This window comes from Salmo trutta, chromosome 34, assembly GCF_901001165.1.
Source record: "Salmo trutta chromosome 34, fSalTru1.1, whole genome shotgun sequence".
Classification (NCBI taxonomy): domain Eukaryota; kingdom Metazoa; phylum Chordata; class Actinopteri; order Salmoniformes; family Salmonidae; genus Salmo; species Salmo trutta.
Genome location: NC_042990.1, coordinates 11,591,231 through 11,616,638, shown reverse-complemented (window position 1 = coordinate 11,616,638; position 25,408 = coordinate 11,591,231). Strand labels below are relative to the sequence as shown.

The 25,408-nt window shown below is 44.7% G+C and overlaps 1 protein-coding gene and 1 long non-coding RNA gene across 5 annotated transcripts in view; one reads left to right on the top strand and one right to left on the bottom strand.

Moving 5' to 3' along the window:
- The window catches only part of LOC115173593 (semaphorin-6D-like), a 93,244-nt gene extending 68,084 nt beyond the window's left edge, over positions 1-25,160 (top strand). For 3 of the 4 annotated variants that reach the window (XM_029731842.1, XM_029731841.1, XM_029731843.1), the window contains 13 exons: positions 132-233; positions 1,412-1,502; positions 1,840-1,962; positions 3,706-3,794; positions 5,654-5,871; positions 8,220-8,351; positions 8,526-8,681; positions 10,022-10,195; positions 10,803-10,943; positions 12,128-12,205; positions 15,571-15,629; positions 16,316-16,369; positions 23,582-25,160. In XM_029731842.1, coding sequence (XP_029587702.1) covers positions 132-233; positions 1,412-1,502; positions 1,840-1,962; positions 3,706-3,794; positions 5,654-5,871; positions 8,220-8,351; positions 8,526-8,681; positions 10,022-10,195; positions 10,803-10,943; positions 12,128-12,205; positions 15,571-15,629; positions 16,316-16,369; positions 23,582-24,909 — 2,745 coding nt within the window. In that variant the 3' untranslated portion in view covers positions 24,910-25,160. The remainder of the gene's footprint in view (positions 1-131; positions 234-1,411; positions 1,503-1,839; positions 1,963-3,705; positions 3,795-5,653; positions 5,872-8,219; positions 8,352-8,525; positions 8,682-10,021; positions 10,196-10,802; positions 10,944-12,127; positions 12,206-15,570; positions 15,630-16,315; positions 16,370-23,581) is intronic. The other variant, XM_029731844.1, reaches the window with a different exon arrangement.
- Positions 1,977-3,117, bottom strand: LOC115173594 (uncharacterized). The gene is made up of 4 exons (XR_003871628.1): positions 3,028-3,117; positions 2,822-2,898; positions 2,684-2,726; positions 1,977-2,562 (listed from the first exon to the last, which is right to left on the bottom strand). It is a non-coding gene; the product is annotated as an uncharacterized LOC115173594 (long non-coding RNA).
- Positions 25,161-25,408: the final 248 nt, after the last annotated feature.

Here is a 25,408-nt window from a genome sequence, read left to right as displayed (position 1 = left end):
AGCAACATAAGTGCACCTTATAACATAATTGGATGGTTTTAAGGCTCAATAATTGTATTTGTGAATTGTTGTGATACCTAGTAATGCCTGAGTGCTATTTTAACTATCTATCCTGTGTTTTTCTTTTCCAGGATGAGTGCTACAACTATGTCAAAGTGCTGGTACCGCGGAACGATGAGACCCTGTTTGCTTGCGGCACCAATGCCTTCAACCCCACCTGCCGCAACTACAAGGTGTGTGTGTGTGTGTGTGTGTGTGTGTGTGTGCTGTTCATTTCTTTCTTTCATCAAACCTTTAGATTCAAGAGAGCCATGATTGAAGTTTCTTAATGTCACTCCAATTAGAAGGCTGTGATTGCTGATTTGCGGGCCTGCAGAGACAACGAGCTAGTCATTATCACAATGCCACAATTTGAGTCTTCGTTCACCCCCTTTTTTTGCGAAGCCTTTTGTGTGTTCAGTCCTGTTGCATTGACAAGGTATAATTGCTACCTGGGCAGTCGGTTTGCTCTTCGAAATGATGTCAATCTAGACTGACTTAGTTTTCATCACTCATTTCTGTTTTAAATAAAAGTCAGCGCCATGCTTAATTTTACACTATTTCTTACAAAATGGGCGTAAGAATTCACCTGTTTTTTGCATACAATACAATTGGCATACATAAAATAGTGAGATTGTTGAAAAGCCAAGAAAGATGACTTGTCTTGTCATTTAGCATTAGAAACGAGAGGTAATTACAGCTCATTGAAGGCAGTGAGGTGAAGCCAATCAGACAGATGTTGTTTTGTTTTCCCTAGCACTGTGTGTGTGTGTGTGTGTGCGCACTCCTGCTCCTGCTTTGCCACAAATAGGAGACTGTCCCCAGAGGGACTGGAGGGGCAGCCAGATCGTTTATGAGCACCAGCAAGGGGCTGAGCAACCACAGCCATGCTAGCAAGGGGCTGAGCAACCACAGCTGTGCTAGCAAGGGGCTGAGCAACCACAGCCGTGCTAGCAAGGGGCTGAGCAACCACAGCCGTGCTAGCAAGGGGCTGAGCAACCACAGCCGTGCTAGCAAGGGGCTGAGCAACCACAGCCGTGCTAGCAAGGGGCTGAGCAACCACAGCCGTGCTAGCAAGGGGCTGAGCAACCACAGCCGTGCTAGCAAGGGGCTGAGCAACCACAGCCGTGCTAGCAAGGGGCTGAGCAACCACAGCCGTGCTAGCAAGGGGCTGAGCAACCACAGCCGTGCTAGCAAGGGGCTGAGCAACCACAGCCGTGCTAGCAAGGGGCTGAGCAACCACAGCCGTGCTAGCAATTCCACTAATGTTGCAGAGGAGGTATTGGGTTAAGGGGTTTGTGTAGTGCTGGTTTCAGTCCAGGCCCTAGGCCATAATGGCAACAGAGAACTAAGTTTCCTCTCGCTCACACAGATGACCACCCTGGAGCAGGTTGGCGAAGAGGTGTTGGGTCAGGCACGCTGTCCCTTCGAGTCGGGCCAATCCAACCTCGGCCTCTTTGCTGGTGAGTGGCGCAATTTATACATTTAGAGTTTGAAATGTAAATGTTTTGCCCATAGTCCATCAGCAATAAAATGTAGTCCAAAGCCTAAGTGTTAGGCCTTTTAGGTAGGTCAAAACTGAAGCCTAGTTTTATGGCTAAATCGATTAGTCATAAAAATCTGGGCATTCTTATAGCATAAATGTAAGTGTTTCATATATGAATTGGTAAATAGATGACATGGACATGTCTTTTATATAAAGCTTAACCATTTGAATTGTATTGTCTTACTATGACTTGCTTTTTTTATACTATCTTACTTATTAATTGCTATATTTACTATACTCACTTTATTTTCTAGGTGGTGATTTCTACTCTGCCACCATGACCGACTTCTTGGCCAGCGACGCTGTCATCTACCGTAGTCTTGGCGACGACAGCCCCGTCCTGCGGACCGTCAAGTACGACTCCAAGTGGCTCCGAGGTCGGTCACGTGTCTGTCAGTGTCCTGGTTGGGGATGTGTAGATTTTTCAGCCCACTACCAGGACACCCATTGTAACTCATAATTACATCATCAAGTCCTTACATACCCAGCCATCACACAGGTCTTGAGACCTGTCTTAGAAAATGAGGAGACGTCTCTATAAACACGTATTGGAAGTACCAAGGCATTTTTATCATTTGTTGTTTTCATTTTTTTATTCATTATAAATACTAATCACTCACTCTACAACTCTCATGCACATCCATAGCACCAATTGTGATGGACACCAAATCAAAGTAATCAAGATTTATTGACCAAACATAACAATTTCAGAAGCAACAAAATAACTGGTGGTGTAGAGCTCCAAACAACTCCTATCTTCAAGTCTTTACAGACAGATAGTCTTCTCTTGTTTGGGGATCTCAGAGCTGCTCTTCCTTAATCTGTAAGAAAATAAAATGGAATTAGGTATCATTAGGTACCCTGCTATTTTCTTGTACATTATTTATGAATAGCTCACCTGAAGCAGAAAGCCCTATCGTCCACGATGGCTTACTGTTTGACACCAGATAGGACCCCAGCTTTTGTCTATGTCCAGTCTGTAAATAGAATGAATTAGTTAAGCGCTCCTGTTCTCATGGGAAGAAATGAACGTTGCATGTGTCATGGTCCTTTTTGCAATGCGGTGTTCTCACTTGTATTTGCTGGGTGACAGCTTACCTTAATTTAGTTGAGTTGCTGACATGTCTTCCATCCTCGTATCCTGACAAAAGAGAAATAGGCCATATTCATTACACAATAACTACCAAAGCACATGTGAAAACAAGAAAGCAGATGCACGCATCAGTCATAACTTACCTCGTCAGCCTAACCATGCATAAAGGTCAGCACTCGGATAAGTCCAGTCTACTCTGCAGCACGTGAGGTTGGCAGGGCTGCTCAATAAAACAAAACAAGAAAAATCTATAAATGCACCAGCCATTTATTTGGGGGATATATTTAATGTAACATTTAGATGTATTCTCTATTTAATAAACTGCACAGGAAAGACCAGAATTAGTCACCCTGTTAACGAGAGTAGGTCAACTATTGTCCTGAGACATCTTAAGATGATCGGTGGTGATGGCTGAACGATCATCGAGGCGGAGACATTTGACATGATCCCGTCCCCTCTTCATGATCCCCCATGGACTCCATGGGCAACTGAAAAAAAGAAACATGCATTTAGAGATGGATGTTTTTTTTGGTAGCGCCAAAACAAGATGTCTAACATATTTCTTCATATTGACTAAATATTATTTTGGCTAACGTACATTACATATTCAAATGCTTTGCTTGCTTTCCTCAAGTTGAAAAAAAACTGTTTGTAAATCTTCCAGGTTTCACAGACTACCATTTGAGTCTTATATCAACTGTCAGTAGAATGTTCCATGAATTTGAAATGTTAAACATTCCAAAATAAAGACTATATAAAGACTAAATATTTTACATTAGTGTCTTGATATCCATAACATGTCGAGACATGGCATTGAGTGTTTAAGATGTCTTGAGACGTCTCAAGACAAAGGTGATGGTTAGTTGAATCAGGTGTTAGTACAGGGTTGGCGCAAATGCCTGAACAGCAGGGACTCCATCTCCGGTAGATACAGATACTCCCCAGAAAATGATGACTCCCCATAATGACTTTCATTCGATCTCACCTCTCACTTCTCCCCTCTTGTTGTGTCTGCTTGCCTCCCCAGAGCCCCATTTCCACCATGCGATTGAGTATGGGAATTATGTCTACTTCTTCCTCAGTGAGATTGCAGTGGAGTACACCACCCTGGGCAAGGTAAAAGGGTGTCAGTGATAGAACCATAAATGTATATATAGTCGTGGCCAAAAGTTCTGAGAATGACACATATATTAATATTTCACAAAGTCTGCTGCCTCAGTTTGTATGATGGCAATTTGCATATACTCCAGAATGTTATGAAGAGTGATCAGATGAATTGCAATTATTTGCAAAGTCCCTCTTTGCCAAGCAAATTAACTGAATCACCCCAAAATCATTTCTACTGCATTTCAGCCCTGCCACAAAAGGACCAGCTGACATCATGTCAGTGATTCTCTCGTTAACACAGGTGTGAGTGTTGACAAGGACAAGGCTGGAGATCACTCTGTCATGCTGATTGAGTTCGAATAAGACTGGAATCTTCAAAAGGAGGTTGGTAATTGGAAGCATTGTTCTTCCTCTGTCAGCCATGGTTACCGCAAGGAAACACGTGCCGTGAGGCGAAGACAGTGAGGCGAAGACTTTTGGAGGATGGTCTGGTGTCAAGAAGGGCAGCAAAGAAGCCACTTCTCTCCAGGAAAAACATCAGGGACAGACTGATATTCTGCAAAAGGTACAGGGATTGGACTGCTGAGAACTGGGGTGAAGTCATTTTCTCTGATGAATCCCCTTTCCGATTGTTTGGGGCATCTGGAAAAAAGCTTGTCCGGAGAAGACAAGGTGAGTGCTACCATCAGTCCTGTGTCATGCCAACAGTTAAGCATCCTGAGACCATTCATGTGTGGGGTTGTTTCTCAGCCAAGGGAGTGTGATCACTCACAATTTTGCCTAAGAACACAGCCATAAATAAAGAATGGTACCAACACATCCTCCGAGAACAACTTCACCCAACCATCCTGGAACAGTTTGGTGACGAACAATGCCTTTTCCAGCATGATGGAGCACCTTGCCATAAGGCAAAAGTGATAACTAAGTGGCTCAGGGAACAAAACATCGATATTTTGGGTCCATGGCAGGAAACTCCCCAGACCTTAATCCCATTGAGAACTTGTGGTCAATCCTCAAGAGGTGGGTGGACAAACAAAACCCCACAAATTCTGACAAACTCCAAGCATTGATTATGCAAGAATGGGCTGCCATCAGTCAGGATGTGGCCCAGAAGTTAATTGACAGCATGCCAGGGCGGATTGCAGAGGTCTTGAAAAAGAAGGGTCAACACTGCAAATATTGATATTAAGATTTGCATCAACTTCATGTAATTGTCAATAAAAGCCTTTGACACTTATGAAATTCTTGTAATTATTCCATAGTGACATCTGACAAAAATATCTAAAGACACTGAAGCAGCAAACTTTGTGGAAATTAATATTTGTGTCATTCTCAAAACTTTTGGCCACGACTGTACTGTATGAATTGTGTTCTTCAGCTCTGTCCATTAGAGCAAGACATGAGAATGGATGTACTATGTTCTCTTATCAGATGTATCAAGACTAGTTGAGATGGGTGATCGATTCATTGTGAAAAGATAAAGACACCATTATGGTCGGACATAGGAGATTAACTATAATGACAGGTCTGCAGCCTTCTGGACCGCATCCACTGAGCTATCATGAATATAACATCCATTTGTGGGAGTTAGTCTGGTGTAACCAGCGGGTTGCTGGTTGAAATCCCAGATGAGGGCAAGTTGAAAATGAAATGGTAACGGCTGGTGACAGAATCTCAAGTACCCGGTACTACCGTTGTGCCCTTAAGCAAGGCACTTGGTAACCCCAGACAGCTAGAACTGTGGCTGACCACCCCCCGTGCTGCTTCAATCCTCTCAAGTCACGTGTCTCAGGGGGTCAGGAGAAGAGCGCCAAGAATAATAAAGCACTATTCTGTGATATTTAATTATTTTCTGGTTCGGCTCCAAGGTGGTGTTCTCTCGTGTGGCGCGGGTGTGTAAGAACGACAACGGCGGCTCTCCTCGGGTGCTGGAGCGCTACTGGACCTCCTTCCTGAAGACGCGGCTCAACTGCTCGGTGCCCGGCGACTCCTTCTTCTACTTCGATGTGCTGCAGTCACTCACCAACGTGCTGCAGATCAACCAGCGCCCCGCAGTGGTGGGAGTGTTCACTACGCAAGCTAACAGGTTAGCCTAGCGGTCAAGAAAGTAGTGGTGAATGAATGTTAAATGACTGGGCACTAGTCCATCAAAGCCAATATCCATACATTTCTTATACCCCTTTCATACAGACACAATTCCTACTATTTTACCATGCATGATCCTTTTTACCTGCTTTTTTGTATATCTGAAAGGGGTGGGGGGGGGGTTAAAAAACATTGACAATTAAAACCCACCTAAAGATGAAGTCATGTAACCAAAATACAGGTGTCGTGTGTGAATTGTTCTCTGCTTTATTAAAGGTAAATTCATTAACACTTCCATTGTTCAACACCTCCCTAATTTGAAATGCAAATAGCCCCCATGTAGGGCTGGGCAAAATGGCCTAAAAATAATTGTATATCTTTTTTTCAAACTTATGGGCAATTCACAATATATAAAATGTTTTCTATAAATAAGCTTGAACAATTAAAGGTCAATACACAGCATTTCAAACAGTCACGAATAATCTAAGGATTTCAGGGCTTATAAAAGTATACCTAAGCTAAATAAAATCCTTCCACAAGCATAAGACCCACTAATAATTGAATTATTTTATCAAAATAGTTTAACCTGCTTTTTTTTGCAATAATCACTGATCTGGCTTTCAAGTAGTCTATGAAAATACCCTTTTTGTTACAAATTTTACCAGAAATATGCACATCCACGAATAGTGACAAACTTCTTGTAGCAGGCGTTATAGAAAATTAACACGGGTCTCATAAACAATCTCTCAAGCACAAGCCCACATGCTAGTGAGTAGCCAGCTAATCTTTTCTATTTAAAGTCTAGCCAACTTGGATCTATTTGCTTGCTAACAAGGTAGAACAATTGAACTGTTATGAACACACCCTCCTGTTCAACTGTTTGAATGATATGGCCTGTTCACTTTGTTAAGATTGAAATCAAGTGGCCCACCTGGATAAGAAGATACTTATTTCACAGAATGAGAATGAGTTTCCAATTCCTTATATAAATGTCTCTTTACGCTCGTTGCACATTTATAAAACACAGACTAGACAGCTAGCACATAGCAGTATGTGGCTAAAATGCTGCTATGCCGCGCACGACAAACGGAGCATACATTTTCCACAATTGCGTTCATTGATACTCACGTTTTAGTAGGGTCTGCTCTGTTTCACATGTTGGGAGCTGAGACCTAAAAAGGTTAAGTTCTCCCAGAGTGGCGCAGCGGTCTAAGGCACTGCATCGCAGTGTTGAGGCATCACTACAGCCTGGGGTTCGATCCCAGGCTGTGTCACAGCAGGCCGTGACCAGGAGTCCCATATGGCGGCGCACATTTGGCCCAGCGAGGGTTTGGCAGGGGCGCTTTCCTTGGCTCATCGTGCCTGCAAGCTGACTTCAGTCGATCAGTTGAACAGTGTTTCCTCCGACACATTGGTGTGGCAGGCTTCTGGGTTAAGCGAGCAGGTGTTAAGAAGCAGCATGGCTTGGCGAGTCATGTTTCGGAGGACGCGTGACTCGAACTTTGCCTCTCCCGAGCCCGTTGGGGAGATTGGATCGCAATTGGAAATCACGAAATTGGGGAGAGAAAAATCTCAAAAATAAAGATTCACTTCTCGTCTATTACAGTAAAATCATGTCTAATAGTTTGTGTCCATATGACCGATGCTGTTGGACCAAACCTCAAATGCAAATAGCGAGTTTAAACTGCTTGCTGTCAGAGAGGAAGAAGTTACTTTGTCTTTTGTTGTTGTACTGTAAGCGGCAGGGGCTTGGTGTCTGTGCGAGTGGGATGGTGCACAGTGCACACAGCACAGAAGGAGCGAGACCAAAGACCGAACGCTCATAAAAACAAAAGAAAACCTAGATTCTTGCGATACAGGCATTTGGAATTTAATGTATAGCCCAGCCCTACCCCCATGGTTTAACTACACCCCCCCACCCTTCACAATTTGCCAGTTACCCACTATGTATAAAAGATTTACATGCAAGAAAGTAGTAAATAAAGGGCTGTTCGAAAGGGGGTCATATAAACATTGCCTTATACAGTATATTTTACAGGTAATATACCACATCTATCTGAAATGGGAATTACACTGCAAGAATATGCAACACCACTAAAACTGGAAAAACGGCGTGATATTCACTCTCACTTCACCTCCTTCCTCGCCGCACAGGAACATTTTAGTTTTACCACAGAAACGTCTTGGTATTGATTTTTAATTGTACACAGAGCCGTACTCACCAGATACAAATCATGTCACTTTTTTTCACCTTTTTTGACCAACCATGTTTCAACAAACCTTTTCGACAGCCTAATCCCACGAGGCTCTTTTATTGAACACGCTCTTTGCGTCTGTCTCCCTCGTCAGTATCCCTGGTTCAGCAGTGTGTGCCTTCTACATGGACGACATAGAGAAGGCCTTCAATGGGAAGTTTAAGGAGCAGAAGACCAGTGATTCAGCCTGGACCCCAGTACCGGAGGAACAGGTGCCTAAGCCCAGGTATGAGACTATCCTGAAGGGGCACTAGAATACATATGACCAGGCATGACGACAAACCTATGAGTTGGCTATACAGCACCAACAGATCTGGGACCAGCTAGGCTAGCACAGTACACACCCGTGTTTTGTTTAAATAAGAGTTGCCAAATGTCATTTCTCTATTCTCTACTTTAGGCCTGGTTCCTGTGCCGGTGATGGCCCGGCCTCGGCCTACAAGTCATCCATCAACTTCCCCGACGACACGCTGACCTTCATCAAGTCTTACCCGCTGATGGACGAGGCGGTGCCCTCAGTCAACGACCGGCCCTGCTTCACCCGCACCACCAGCAGGTACTGTAGGGCAGTGCCAACCAAATAAAGATTTCTCTTTGTGTGGACAAATGGCAACATAGACAAATATACAATAATGCAATGTAATATAACATTTGATCAAATTAAACATATCAGTATTTTAGTGAAACCATGTACAGTAAATCTAATTAGTCAATGAATGACACTTTACGCAAATCAGATAACTGAAGTTCTCGCTCAAACAAAACCCAGAAATTGCTTCAGCCTAGCTACTGCTACCGTATTTGACCGGAGACTGTGGCTTCATCCACAAAGTTTGACATTTACTGGCGGTGCAGAGGTGATATGAGCTGTTTGAGTCTGCCTGCCGCACCCCCTGGGTGAACCCGCCTGCCGCTTCTCACTGCAGGAAGCTGATGTGATACTCTGGTAAATGACAACCAAAGTCAGGGGTGCATAGGGAACGTGTTATCTCACACTGCTTCCAAATCTAGAGACGAAACATCCTGGTGAAATGTCTCGGAAATCCTAGTGAAGTCATGGAAATATTGGACGATAAAATGGGGTTTAAATCATAGGATATTCTCATCGAGTGTGTTGCATTCATGAACCAGAGGAAATAACATACTTTATAGCATAGTTGATGTTAATAAACTGAAAATGACATACAGTGGCTACGCAGTCTTTCGCAGCCAGTTGAGATGACTGGCGTTAGATATGCACGTGCAAACACACAAAGATAAGAACCTGCACATTCTGGAAGCAATCATGGTTCATTTACAAAACCTTCCTTGACAGCTGTTATCCTGCTAGACAAACAACAGTAACCATTCGGGGAAGTGCCAAATCTCACCCAGAAAGTAGCCTAAAGCAGAAGAAATGAAATTTCAACGCAGCTGCAGTCTAGCACTTCTGACTACCCCATTTGAGTGTGCTCTCCACTCCATCTTTTGGTGCACAGAAATTTACAGAATCACGTGGGTTAAAATCAGGAAAGCACAAAGGGTTGAAAAACCATATCCAACTGAACGTCTCCCGAGTGGCCCAGCAGTCTAAAGCACTGCATCTCAGTGCTAGAGGCGTCATTACAGACGCCCTGGGTCGAATCCAGCCTCTATCACAACCGGCCGTGATTGGGAGTCCCATAGAGCGGCGCACAATTGGCCCAGCGTTGGCTGGGGTAGGCCGTCATTGTAAATAAGAATTTGTTCTTAACTGACTTGCCAAGTTAAATTAATAAATGTATAACCCTATGTTGACCCATATCTCCATGCCAGTCATGGCGGTACACTTGTTCTGAATGACTGACACATTACGGCTGACTAGTTACCAGTTCCGGCCGTTCAATCAGCGCTAACTGTGTTTTTTTCCTTCTCCAGGTACAAGCTGGCTCAGATTGCGGTGGACACCTCTGCCGGGCCGTCTAAGGACCGCACTGTGGTCTTCCTGGGCTCGGAGGATGGCAGGGTCCTGAAGGTGTTGTCCAGCACTCATCCTAACGCATCCTTTGGCTCCCAACTCCTGGAGGACATTGATGTGTATAACCCCTCTAAGTCAGTACAGAACCTCTATAAGTCAGTCTATAACAGGTGTAGTAAAAGCAAAAGTCGGTAATGGAATGAAAGCCTGACTGTCACCAGTGTCTAATTTCAGCCAGGAACGTCTCCAAATGAATTAGTCTATACCTGATTTAAAGGAATACGCTATAAATACTGACCACGTCATCATAATGACTTAAAACGATGAAAGTCCTATTTCTTGAAAACTTGATTTCTGACGTGCAAAACATTTTGGGACTATACTAACAGTAGACGAATGAAACGAATACCAAAAATAGTTTTTTGAGTGGAGTATTCCTTTTGAAGCTGTAACCCACATTATCGTGGTATTACCCCTACCAAGTGATCAAAATATTAACTAAGGTAGTTCACAGGCAGAGTAATTGTATTTTCCACACTATGTTAGGTGTTCAAATGGTATGTAAACTTACTAAATTAACATTTATTACAGAGATAGCCTAGCCTTTAGCCTCTGGGGCTCCCATTTCTATCTGTGATAGATGAATACTGTGTTTCACGTGTCTGTGGTCGAACTCCAATCCATTAGTATGGTTGTGCTATAAGGGATCTCACGTGTCCATGTGACCATATTTGGCCGCAGGTGTAACGTTCAGGGGCAGGAGGACCGGAGGATTCTGGGAATGGAGCTGGATAAGGAGCATCATGCCTTGTTCGTGGCCTTCACCAGCTGTGTCATCAGAGTGCCGCTCAGCCGCTGCACCGAGCACGGCGCCTGTAAAAAGTGAGTTACAACAATGCAGAAATGATTGTGTACGAATGTAAATAGGAGGATATGCAGTATTGTTAGGATTTAGTACTGCTTTTACACTGCTCAAAATCGTTTTGCTCTGTGTTATAACAAATACTTAGTCTCTGGATACCAAGCTCTTTAAATGTCAATTTGTGGTCAAGTGATTTCAGTATAAACAAATATTTATATTTGTTCTAGTCATTTGGCAGATAATGGAGCAAGAAGAGTACAGGGAAGGCATGAGGAAATGATCAAATTCTCCAAATGTATTTGGTGCAGAGAGCACATTTTGGCAAACAACCAAAACATTAAAAAGGGCGGCTTAATTGCCCATATAATCAATATTTGAACAGCCTGTAAATGTTGGGGGAAATGTTCAGGATATCATTAGAACAGAATACCACATCAAGAACATCAGTATAGTTGACTGATCCTCCCATTGGAATAATTCAACATTTAAACAACAACAAAAAAACGAATTTCCTCCTTCATAGTCTGACACACACACTCGCACGTGCATGCACACAAACACAGTAGGTCAGCCCACAATGATGCCGTGTGCATAATCTCCTACTGGTGGGATGCGAGGGAGGCAAGGGTTCATGGAAACAGAGAACTGAGTGACAAGTGAGACCCAAAGAAGACAACCCTCTCTCCTCCCATAGGCAAGTGTATGTCAGACCCTCTCCCTTCTTCCTCCCTGAGAGCTCCCCCTCAGTCCCCGTGGCCCTGGCTGTCAGTGTGTCACCATGGCTGGGGGAGAGAGACTGAGGACACCTGTCACTAAGATGACTGGCTTCACTCCTCCAGGCGGCCCATAATGACACACACACACACATAAATATTTAGAAACAGATGCACACACCTGTCCTCTAAGATCTGTCACGGGCAGACTTGTCATCTTGGAGAGGGAGCTAAAACACACACTGACACTGTCAGACACAATCACCTCTCCCGAGTTCACACGCAGGCCAGCCAGTCTCGCTCTGCAGAGCACCAGCTGGGGAATAGCCCCAACAGAATACGCTCCACTAGACCGCAGCAGTATCCTTGGCTCAAGTGTGTGTGGCGAGTCACTGTGTCAAAGTAGACACAGTCGAGTGCCCATCGCCTGCACGCCAAGGAGCGATATCATACAGGGATTTTAACCGCCTCTTGCCTCGTCATTTTTCTAGGAGTTGTCTGTCGTCCCGCGACCCGTACTGCATCTGGCTCCGGACCGGGAGCTGTGCCAACATGGCGCCAGGGTTCAAGTAAGTGTCACTTTCCTTCCTGTCGCGCTGAAAGGCATCAATCTGAAAGATAATAAAGGATTGAGTGTGATCGTATATCTATCATCGGTATTGGGCCCCATAAAAGGAGAGTAGAGAGTAGAAGATATGAGGGAAATAAATCTCAAACCCTGTGGAAGTCATATTAAAGAAGAATGAATTGAGTGAGTGACATCATTGTACTGCAGATAAGGGCTGCTCTTCAAAGATGCATTTTCTTGCGCTAGTCAGTTTCTTTATACCAGCAAATTATACTCTCTGGTACACCGTATGCTAATATGCATTCATTTGTTTCATTATATCTGCTGGCTTTGGGCCAGTTTCCACTTGTGCAATGCACTTTAAGTGAAAGGAACGATCAACCACTTGAGCCACAATGGCTCGAGTTCATTGATTTATTTATGAGCTGACAGATACGGCAATCGTCAGGAATAAAACATGCTTTCACCCCGGACCTCCTGAAAGTGAAAATAGTCTCTCTAATTCTCTGGAACATAAGAAATGACGGAACAACTGATGGGTTGCCATCGATCAGTTCTCATGAACTGAAGAGGGGTCATTTGACACTGTGACTCATAATCGTTGATCTCCAGTGCTATCGAAAAAGCTGCTGTGTAAGGGCTTATGGGGATTCACTTGGCCATGCCACCAGTTAACCTTGTTCCACAACCCCACCCATTCCCTAGCAGTGATCCTGGTTTCTGTCCTGACCTAGTGCCATCGCACCCGATTCAACTAATCAAACAAATTGTCAACACTTTGTTTCGCTGATATGTGACATCTCCCTAAATCTCCCAGAGTGTAGATTTTAATTTTTTGTTTTGTTTTGTTACATGGTCAGTAAAAAAATTAAGATCTTAGATGTGTTGGACCAAGGAGAATAGCGGAAAGCAGTCTGCCTGTTTTGACTGCTGCAGATTTGAGTTTCGACATGGCACTTCCAGGTTTAGCACATTTTATGTGGTGTCCGCAGTAAAGGCCTAGATTGAATCTTTTAGATGCTGAAAAAAGTAATTTAGCTGTTTTTAAATGTCGTAGTTCATCAACATGAATTCAATACCACACACTGTAATCTAATATTGGAATTTGTGGGAAAATGTTTCATGACATTCCTCATTCCAGCAGCATGAGGAATGGTTTAAGATGGGCTTTCATGAACTTTGAGACTATTGCAAGTTTCATGAAGTTCCACTCAAAAGTATCAATCACAATTTTGGATAGAGAGTTAGAGTTCAGTGGACGAGGAAAGTTTTCAGGGTTCTGGAAACACCTCATCCAGGACACTGTGGTTCAGCCACTTCCCTAAGATGAGCAGCAGATGGGCCTTGTTGTCGTGGCAGCGAGTCAGTGGTTTCCCTGGAGACTAATGGGTTGATCCAGAGGTGAATGTGACAGCTGTTTTGGCAGACCAGGCCGTCTTTGCAAAACGCTCCAAAGAGCTCCCAAGTGAGGCAGCCGGCAAAAACCTAAATGGAGCTGAAGTCAGCCCTGAAGGATCTCTGCAGCCTGGCCCGCCACGGTTTAAAATATGTTGCTTGTTCTCCTGAACTTAAACTTCTATTTAGGCCTACTCCAAATCTGAATCCTCCGTATTGGTTGTGAGTGGTTGTCCCTACCTGTGACTGTTTTATATGTTTTATTGGCAAGCATTTGTATAAATATCCAGTAGTGAAAAAAGTACCCAATAGTCATACTTGAGTAAAAGTAAAGATACGTTAATAGAAAATAACTCAAGTGAAAGTCAACCAGTAAAATAGTACTTGAGTAGAAGTCTAAAAGTATTTGGTTTTAAATGTACTTAAGTATCAAAAGTAAATGTAATTGATCAAAGTAGGGATGACCAGGGATGTTCTCTTGATAAGTGCATGAATTGGACCATTTTCCTGTCCTGCTAATCATTCAAAATTGAACTAGTACTTTTGGGTGTCAGGGAAAATGTATGGAGTAAAAAGTACATTATTTTTTCTAGGAACGTAGTGGAGTAAAAAATAAAAATGGTAAAGTGCAGATACCAAAAAAACTACTTAAGTAGTACTTGAAAGTATTTTTACTTAAGTACTTTACACCACTGTAAATATCTACTTACAGTATCTGCTTATATCTACTTGTATCACTGTCTGTATGCATCTCTGGTAGGTCGTTGTTTGCATGTATGCGTTGTCAGTCTTTTTTCTGAGAATTTGCATCTATTCATATGTATGTCTCCTAGTCCTTTGCCCTCATTACAAGTAAATAGGAGAGCTTTAAAGTGTCAGTGAGGGAAATGAATAGCGCGCTCTCGCATCCCACACTTTTTTGAAAATGGATACATAGAGAGCGAGTGAATGAGAGCGAGAGAGGAGAGGAAAAAACAAACAAATGAACACAAAGCAAGGACTCCGCAGCTCCGAGATGGAAAGGGCCGGAGGGTGAATGAGAATGAGCGCCCGTTGGTGTCAGAAGTAGGATCCAACCTAATCCTATTCATTCCCTTCCCATAATGGACACTTGTGTGCTGCCTTCAAAACCGCACATTCCATTAGCTTCTAGCCACTCTAAATGTATCTGGCTGTGTGTGGACCTTTTCTCTCATTCGCGAGCACGCTGCGTCGAAACCTATCGATGGCTATCAGTGCAAGAGGTAATGCACTGATTGAAAAATCCTAATGAGAATAAACACTCCCGTGGGTAGGAGGGGAGAGTGGCCCCAAATACAGCCCTCAATAGTTAAACCCTCACTCGTGTGTTTCACATCCCTCAAAAGTGTGCTGGAATATGCACAGGCAAAACACTGGGTCTGGCTACATATTTTTGTTTGAATAGGGTCTGGATTATGACCTTGGCTTTAGTCATAGCTGCCTTTTTTCACCTGACTGATGCAGGCTGTCCTTGCCAAATGAGGCTCGGCGACGTCTGCTCCCCATGTCACCTGAAAGGAAGAGTGATTGTCATCTGACCTTTATCAGTCGTGGCGCTGGTTTCTAATTGGACAGCATACAAGGGGAGAACAGCAAAAATGGATGTTCTCTCCGTTCGTGCCATTTTCCTGATTCGCCCACCTCGTCGGTGGATGGTGATGTCATGGGCATATGCAGGATGTCTCTCTGACACAATGTACGGTCTATAGAAATTCTTCTCTCCTCCACGACTGGCAGGTCGGGCAAGTTCTCTGTGTCAGGATGGCGCTAAATGGGCTTCCAGCCTGGAGTGAATGACACGGGTCCCAATTACAGTTGGATAGGTGGCAGCAAACAGGAAACAGGTGATGAGCATCCTTTTTTACACACACACTCTCTCTCTCTCTCTCTCTCTCTCTCTCTCTCTCTCTCTCTCTCTCTCTCTCTCTCTACCTATCTATCTATCTCTAGGGCTGGCTTTGACCAGGACATCGAGGGAGACCACTCACTGTACCCTGAAAACTGCCACGGTGAGCTATCAACATCCCCATGGCAACAGGCCAATCACCTAAGCGTTAGCCCTGTAAAAAGAGGGTCTCTTCCTTCATGGAAGAATGGGTTTCACAGGCTACCATGGTGTTACATCAAATACCTCCTCCCCTTTTGCTTGATCTGTTATGGATTTAATTGACGATGTAGCAATTGAATTTGCTGCCTGTCACTCAGCCAGCTAACATTGAAGTGGTACAGATCAAATTGTATGTGTCACATGCACCGAATTCAACAGGTGTAGACCTTACAGTGAAATGCTTTACTTACAAGCCCTTAACCAACAATGCAGTTTTAAGAAAATACCTAAAAATATATATTTTTTTAAGTATGTTCTTAGATACACACGGAAGTTCTATCAACAAGGCTACATACTGCAGACACATTTACATGCTACACTGCACGTTTATATAAGGCAGAAGTAAAGTACAAGAATATGAAGAGAAAAGTACGGTAGGGGAGAAAATGGCACATCGAAAAAGTATTTTATGACACTTGAATCCACAACTGGGTCACAATTTGGAAATATCCAGAGCAGTCCAACCTACTTGTATTTCACGTCATGCTGCCGGAAAACCCTATTTGTTTTCTTATGTCTTTGTGAGCGGTATGTAATTCACCCCGTCTTTTCTCTCTCCATATTAATGCTTTGTTTTGCTCCCATCAGCAGATGTGCTGGCGACCACGCGAATCCAGAACTCTGCGGCAGACTCGGCCTACGGTCAGTTTCCATTTCTCCCAGTCTCTCGCCTTTTTTTCTCCCTGTGTTGCTTTCCAATTTGTTTTATTGTAGTATGACTGAGCATAAACACTTTGAATTAAGTTACATGCAACTATTGGCAATTAGTAGTTTCACATCATGACAATGTGAACGGGTGACCCTTTGGTTCTTGTATGTTTAATATCTTGAAAACTTGACTGCTGACATGTAAAACATTTTGGGACTGTATCAACAGTGGACTAATGAAACAAATCCGAAAAAAACAGTAAGTGTATTTTCCCTTTAAGGCTTCTCACTAGACAGCTTGAAAATGAAAGAGTACCCCAATCTTTTCCGTGTCTGTTAAACCTTTTGACTTAGAGACCATTATAGCTTTTTATTTTACTTGAAATTCAAAGTATTGTTTGATTTGAAACAGGTTCAGTTCGCTCCTTCACAGGGCTACAAACATTGCTCTAGTTCCACATCTTGTAGAGAAGATTAAACACGTGTTGCTGCTTGTGGAAATTGGAGGCTGATGAGTAAGATCAGATACACTTTTTAAACCAAGACGATCTCCTTGGGTAGCCGATAGATAATGTACTTTCAATCTCGCAGTTCATGACTCGGCATGGCCAAGTCAATAAACCCCTCTGGTAGGCCTAATATTACTTGAGCGTGGTAATTGTAATTCACAGAGCGAGCCTCGCACCAGAGAAGACCCTCGTGATGTAATAGAAGCCCAGCCTTTGCCGTTCACTGTGATTAACCCATGGAGTGAACGACGCTATTAGAGGCTAATGGAGAGACTAGCCTCGGCTGCCAACAGGCACGTTGGGCTTTAAACTCCTGGCCCTGGCGTAGCTCAGCCAAGCGTGAATGTCTGTCAGAGAAGTGATTTCTCGATTGGGGGAAGTCCAATTCTGACTGGAGTCTGTTTTTTTTAATAATGCTATTTTGAGTGAACTTTTAGACTGGCCCCCAGGTGCAATCTGTGTAGAAAATCATGGCGGTATCGCCTCATTAGCAATCAATCCCATCATGTAGCAGCACACAGGGTTCAATGTGGCCCTCCGCGAGCACCGGGAACACAGCGAAGGTGGTTTTCAATCACTGAAACCTCCAGAAACACTGGCAATGCCAAAGACCTTGAAATGGTCTTGATGACTATGCAGAAACGTCATGACTCCAATGATGGACTAGGCGTAGGGAGCATGCCAAAGTTTAGCCAGGTAATGGTCACAGTGACTGTTTGTCATTTCTGAATGCCTATGAAACAAACATTGAAACAAATCAATTTAATGAAGGCAATGCTTTACTGATCCTGGTTACAACCAGGGGATGGAAATATGACATGAGAATTTACCATTGCACTTGGAATATATTCTCTTTATTGTAGATTTACATACAATAATTATTGATATACCCGTAAGCCAGTTATGAGGATGAACTTTGTCCATAAATCCTGCCCAAATCGGACATATTAACTTTAGTTCTAAAATGGATACTTTATACATAATTTAGAGATGCATCAATAGGACATAGGGAATGCAGTTGGTTATTGAACTGCAGCTCATATAGTAAATTACAGTGGCCTTGTGCCCACCTATGATTACTCCACAAATCCTAAGTGGTCCGCAGTGTTCTAAGAGATTGGTCCTGCGGCTGTAGAACATTGGACAGACTGTGTTGTGCCAGCTGGCTCGAACAATCCGGTCCAAAAATTGGCCTTGGTTTGTTCCGAAAGCTCTACAAGGTCTTTAAAAGGAACAAGAGCCCCCTTCGAAAAAGGTATTGCGGGCGAACGCTGTGCAAATGATCATAATTACCGGCAATTTATGACTTATTTGGCAGTAACTGATGCTATAGACCTTCCCTTTTAAAACAAGGAATATAACACAGAGACACTCCATTTGTAAGTGCCTCAACTCATTAAAAAACACTTTAGGAACTCGGCGGTGGATCGTCAGCTCGGGTGGAGGTATGCAATTATGGGGTCGAGACGTAGCAGAAATCACATCAGATTGTCTCATTTGCATGCGTTATGTGGACGTCCGCGTGGTATGCCGACCTCCTAATTACTTTTACGGCAGCTTAACGTATTTCCTATAGCCGTCCGCGCTTTATCACCTTGTAACAGTATGCACCACGCAGAGCCGCGGCGGGGCCGTATCATTAACAAATGTACACGACACGCACGTCTTCACCTAGTGGAAATCCATGGCATAAAGAGAGTCATCCAGTGGTAGGTGTAACGCCGTACTTGAAAAGCCTATGTGTAAATAAATGAAGAGGCTGGGGAAAGGATTGAATCGTCAGTTGGTATTGACGTTCAGATTGAGTCAGACAAAGGGAAGATTGGTCTTTTGAGACCGGGCTGAATATAATTTCTCTCACCACTGAGAACACCACAAACCTCTATTATACCCTGAGAGTGAGTCACTGTAGCCGGTTATCATTCTCAGGTTTTCATGTATTCAGCTTCTCTTGGGGGTGCCGAGTGACTTTACTTGTTGACGCAGTGATTTCCCAGGCACATTCATGCAGGAAACATCAATCCTGAAGGGAAGCGCTGTCATGTTAGTTTTGGCAGCATGCATTACAGCTGTGACGAGGGTGCTCCGCCTGAAACGAGCAAAACAAGATAATGAATTTACTGCCCGTCGAGCGACGTGTGCATATGGGAAAGCCAATGATTCCAGTGGCATCTATCCTAGAGATGGGCAAGGCGTTGTACAGACCTAACAGCAATGGGTCATACCTGTACTGTACATTTAATGGTCGGAAGCAGAGATAGTTTGAAACTCACAAATTGAAATTTGCCGTACTGGTGGTGAATACACTTTAATAATGGGGTGGTGAAGATTTTAACTAAAAATATTTTCCTTTCTTTGGCTGGTGAAATGTTGTGCCTGAGCTTTCACCTTTTATTTAACTAGGCAAGTCAGTTAAGAACAAATTCTTATTTACAATGACGGCCTACACCGGTCAAACCTGGACGACGCTGGGCCAATTGTGCGCCTCCCTATAGGACTCCCAATCACGGCCGGATGTGATACAGCCTGGATTCGAACCGGGGTCTGTAGTGACGTCTCTTGCTCTGAGATGAAGTGTCTTAGACCACTGTGCCACTCGGGAGCCCCGTACCATATAGATATGGTAATAAATACTTCTTTTTTTAAATGGCAATGAATGACTAAAGCTTTTCAGAATTCTGAGTAAAAGGCTTTACTGATCAGTGTTCGTAGAAGATTTATTAACTGTTAGACCTCTCGAACAGTGACCAACCAGAAATTCAGCGAAGCCATTTTTACCAAATATACTAAGTTTCCCCAATTTGTCCTTGAAAAACTGAGTTTGAAGCCAGTTGGATTATTTTAACAAATCACAAGCCTCTCCAGCATACATCATTTCACCTAACACTTAAACCTAACATTCCCATTGTCCTGGCTCAAAAGTGCTCAGGTTCAGAACATACATGTGTGACTATAAACCCAAGCAGAAATGCATTACGCAGCAACCTGAAGTGGAGCTCTGCTGAACTTAAAGACCTGCTGAAAATACCAGATGCTCCCCATTGAATTGGATATGTGAAAATGCACTATTTTCTAATTGTATAACTAGGAAACATATATTATATTATGCAAACTGTTTTGACAGCTCTGTTTCTGTTCCCTGGCGGGCGCTAGTCATAATGCCTTTCCCCTCAACCACTAATCCCAAAATGCCTTACATGTGTTAAGGTAACGTGCATATACACACTTATAATAACACTCAGGATAATACTATGTGGATTTCCGAGCATTCACTGGGCACTCCAATTCCACCACTAAGTGCTAAATGTTACATTCATCTGCCAGAATTATCTCTCTGTGCTACTGTTAAACTACCGTTTATGACCAAGAACAAAATGCACACAGTTCATTTTTTGACTGGGATGTATACAAAATGGGCTACAAAAATATGTATATGCAGGTAACTGCCAAAATAAAAGGAACACCAACAAAGTGTCTTAATATAATATTGGGCCAGCATGAGCCAGAACTGCTTCAATGCACCTTGGCATAGATTCTACAGTGTCTGGAACTCTATTGGAGGGATGCGACACCATTCTTCCACTATAAATTTCATCATTTGGTGTTTTGCCGTCTCTGGGCGCCGCTACAGAATCTTCTATTAAGTGTTCAATTGGGTTGAGATCTGGTGACTGAGATGGCCATGGCATATGGATTACATCGTTTTCATGCTCATCAAACCATTCAGTGACCACTCGTGCCCTGTAGATGGGGGCATTGTCATCCAATGTGGTCATTGCCATGGCAGACAAAATAATGGACTGCCCAGCATTTTTATACATGACCCTAAGCACGATGGGATGTTAATTGCATAACTAACTCACAAACCACACTTTTGTAGAAGCACCCGCTTTCAATATACGTTGTATCCCTTTTACCCATTATTTTGGCAGTTACCTATATATACACCAGCGAACGTTTGTTCATAATAACACATCAAGGCAGGGTAGAGATTTGGATGCTTGTTTTGCTCACCGGCAGCTCCGTAATCCTTCAAAAGGCACATCCTGCCAAGTCCTGAGGCCTGGTCTAGCCTCCATTGGCACTTAGCAGAGAAATCTGGATACCTCACACTCCCAGCAGCTACCCATATGTTCCTGTTCATTGAAGTCAAATAAAGAGGCACGATCACACCCTTTATTAGCACTCGCTATAATGCTTACACTCCGCCGTATCGTGTCAAAATGCCGCCAAGATGAACGCTTCGTAAACATCTCATTATCTGTCTTTACGTACAGTAGCATCGCTGTCCTGCCAACGGAAGTAACACTGCCCGTGAAGTATCACAGTCCCATTTTGATTGGTTGATATATTAACCGGTCTGTGCTTGACATTGATCACTTTCCATAACACTTATGGCAATGTATTTGTGAAGCCCTTTTAACATCAGCAAGTGTCACAAAGTGCTGTACAGAAACCCAGACTAAAACCCCAAACAGCAAGCAACGCAGATGTAGAAAGGCAAAGTAAAGGGTTACTTGGGACTGTGTATCTATCAGACTTGGCTAATGGCCAAGACCATTTGGTGGCTGAATGAAACGAGAGACAACAGTTGAGTGTACTCGGATTATTATTCTGTAGAGTGTCTCGGGTAAATTCAAAGTACGTGTGTGTGTGTGTGTGTGTGTGTGTGTGTGTGTAGGCCTAAGGTAACAGGGTTTCTAATTTCGGTCAGCAGTTCGTGACCTTTAAGCAATACTATCAAGGGACAGTGTGTGCTGCAACAAAGGCAACATCAACAACCCTTGTCTCGCGCCGCGCAAATGCCAATGCATCGGCCTGTGAGTGGAGTCTAATGCCAGTGCTGGAGTCCCCTGTACCTACTTACGTACTCAGACCGTGAATATATTATATCCCTGAATTTTCCTTTCTCTGTTCTTGCCCCTGTCATAAAATGGCTTCATGTCTTTGATTGTGCGATAGCTTGGTTTCTAATAGAAGTCATTTGTACTCTATGACAAGCAGAAGATGTATTATACAGTATATTGACTTTTCTTTGTTGTCAAATGGTATCTGGAGCATATCCAAGCCAATCACTTTTCGGCGTCATAACTGTTTACTGGCGTTGGTAGATACCTCACACATTCAACACTGTTTTGACAACAACAGAAGCCATGACTCTCTAAGCAGATCCCTACGTTTTAACCCTTGAATGCTACTCTAAAGTTAGCTGGCAGGCCGTGCCAGCATATCGCTCGGTGCACGGGATCTCAAACCGGTGCTGAAATCCGAGGCTTATCATGCATTTGGTTCCCATTAGAGGCGAGGAATCCTCCGAGAACATCACTCTTTCTGGAAATATGTGACCTACATAAGAGTCTATATGAGAACCACATGGGAAGGGCTTTGCTCGACGGGGCTTTCGAGAGAAAGACATTCGTTTTGGTTGAGTCTAATTACCACATCTGTCTCTCTCTCGCCCTGTCCTATTTTTAACTGTTGGAGAGAAGAAAAAAAAGAGACAACGATGAGATGAAAGTAAACGTGTTGGTGCTTACCAGGGGGAGATGCTATTAGTGGTGGGTGGATGTGTGTGTTCTGTTTCGGTATTCTTTTGCATAAAGAATGTCGTTATTGTGCGTTCTTCTACCTCAAACTTTTTAGTTCTAGAAATCTGTTCTGATGCAAGACCACGGGCCAAGTACCGTTTCATACTTCACACTTTAACAATTACTCCAAGATATCAACATCTTATGAAACTATATACAATGGTACCGTTAATGAAAAGTGTGACTGACCACAACTTTTTTTTCAGGAAGCAACAAGCTACGCTTTCTTTAGTTACCTCAGTCCAGCATGTTCATCCACTCTTCCTAATCCCTCTGTTAGACCTTCATGACATTTTAATGGAGCTCCCCAGAGGACACAGACACCATTATCTCTGCTGGGCTCTACCCAACCCCAGCTGCTGCTCTGCTGGATAGGCTAGGGCACCATTCTCATTTAGCCTCCCCATAACCGAGCTGCAAATCCGTGGCTGCAGCGTGCCTTTTCGAGCCCCGATAAGCTTCTGGATATCGGAGTGTTGATCTTGGCCAGTGCGAGAAGCCAGGTGCACCTGCAGTGAAGTATGAACTCAAATCAACTCTGCAGAGGGGGAGAAAAACATGGCTTTCCTCCCAGGGTCCTCTAAGCTTTGTGTGCTCTGTGTTTAGAGTCTGGGCTGATTTGAGTGTTTGTTATGATGAACGAGTAGACTGTCTGGAGGCTTCTCTGTTGTGGCCTCCTGAGACAGTGGCAGCAGAGTGCTTGGCAGGATAGCTCTCTGTTTGATGGAGGGAAGAATGAATGACTTGGGGCTGGATTCAATACGTATTGCGGAAGTATAGCCTAAGATTCGCGTTGTAGCTCGATTTGAAATTTTAAAGGCAATGTTTCCGTTTTTGTAGACACTGCATTCACAGTAATGCTGTGTCGTCTCAATCAGAAATTGCCTTTACATTTTAACGCAGATCTTCCGCAATACGGATTTGAATCCAGCCCTTGATTTAGGATGAGTCATGCTGTTACAATGTGGCGGGGGGAGGGGAGGGGGGGGAGAGGAGAATGTGAAAGCCTTTTGATGTCATGACAGGACCAGACAAGGAAGGTTTTATTTTCGTATGGGCTAAGTCATGACGTAATTTTCTTTCTTTTGTTCTTGCTTTTTCTCCTTTAGGTGTCCGAAGGCTCCCTGACATGGAGAAGTCCAGCCCCAGTGTCCACTATACCCTCCTGATCGCCTGCGTTCTGGTGGCCTTCTTCCTCGGCGCCATCCTCTCTGGCTTCCTGGTGTCATGCTACTGCAGTCACAACGCTCGCCGTGCCTGCCGGCTTGGCAAGGACCCTGAGGCGTCCATCCACCCCGCCCTCTCGTTGCGCAGCCTGGCCAAGCTAAATGGCCTGCTGGATGGCCAGCCCAAAGAGGAGAAGCTGGATGTGTCCACGCCCAAGATGTACAGCTCCTTCATTCCCAGCGGGAAGGAGCACACTCCAGAGAGGCACGGAATGTCCCTGGGAGACCCGGACCTTAACCTCTCCCAAGGGGAGAACCTCTCGGGCCTGCCCACCCCAGACTCCACCCCAGAGCTGCCCATCAAGAACATGAAGGCCTTCCGGAACCAGTGGGAGAGGAACCAGAACTGCAATAACGCCAAGGAGTCCAAGGCACCCCCCGGCACTGGCTTCAGCCTGGGTTCGTCAAGGTCCGTCACCCAGCAGGTGTTCCCCTTCTCTCACAGCCTGACCAACGGCCAAGCCCTGGGGCACCTGCCTGAGGAGAGGAAGATCCCCAACGACGAGCGTGCGCAGGGGGCTTCGGCCTCCCATTCCTGCTGCCCGCAGACGGTGGTGGACGTGGCGGCCCTGGACGAGCTCCTCAAGCACATCTACGAGGTCAGCGCATCGGGCAGCCGCAGCATCACTGTGCTGACCTCACCGTGTGCCCCCCTACCGGGTAGCTCCAGTTCCAGCCATAACCACAGCAGCTTCAGATCCCAGCCCCAGATCCCCGAGACGGAGTCAGCCACGTACTACAGCTCCTCCACTCTGCCCAGGGACAGTCTGACCCGCCGCCTGGACGTGCCCCCGGATGCCCCTGCCGCTTCCTCGGCTGGCGCCACCCCACTGCAGCAGCAGTCCATCCCCGAGCGAAGCGCAGTGACTCGCCATCACTCCCAGAGGCACTTAATGATCAAGATGGGCAACGGAGGGGCCGTCCCGCGCCAACACAGCTTCAGACAGGGCGGGGTTGGGCCACCGCCCCACCAACTGCTCACCCGGATGAACTCGGGAGGTGGTGGCGGGGGAGGGGTCGGCTGTGAGGCCCACCAGCCGCTCATCCCCAGTGCCTGCCTGACACGGCAGCACAGCTACAGCGAACCGCCCCACCTCCACCGCGCCGCCATCGTACGCCGCACGGCCTCCCTCAAGCCCCAGGTGCCCCCCAAGCCCCTCTTCCTGCCTGCCACTTCGCCCGTAAATGAGCAAGGCAAGTATAACTACTGAGCGCTAAGGAGTCGGACCGAGAGGCTCCGAAACGACAGACGATGTAACCGCGCTCCTCTCAGAGTTAGGGAAACTGGAGCTCAAAGGGGGTAACTACTGGGACTGGCACACCTTTTTGACGAGACGTCCGAGAATAGCCTCCACACCTGATGAATGTCTTTGTACCATATTGGTATTATTGCAATGCATCTTGATCACAGAAATGTGATGGATTCACAGGATATAGAAAATGGGGTGGTATTATATTGGGGGGGGGGGGGGGGGGGGTCTGTACCCTTCGGTGAGGCCAAAGAATAAAGTAACAGGAGCCCAGAACTCAATGTAATGGACAGATCACAAGTCGACCACCGACGCTATGGACAATTCCTGTTTTAGCTTGGACCCAAGCCCTCAACCTAAGAGAGCACCTCACGAACCAACATCCTGCCTGTAATATGTGTATACTGTATGTGTGTGTATACAGGTATATGCACTGCACGTGAAGATACACACATGGCGT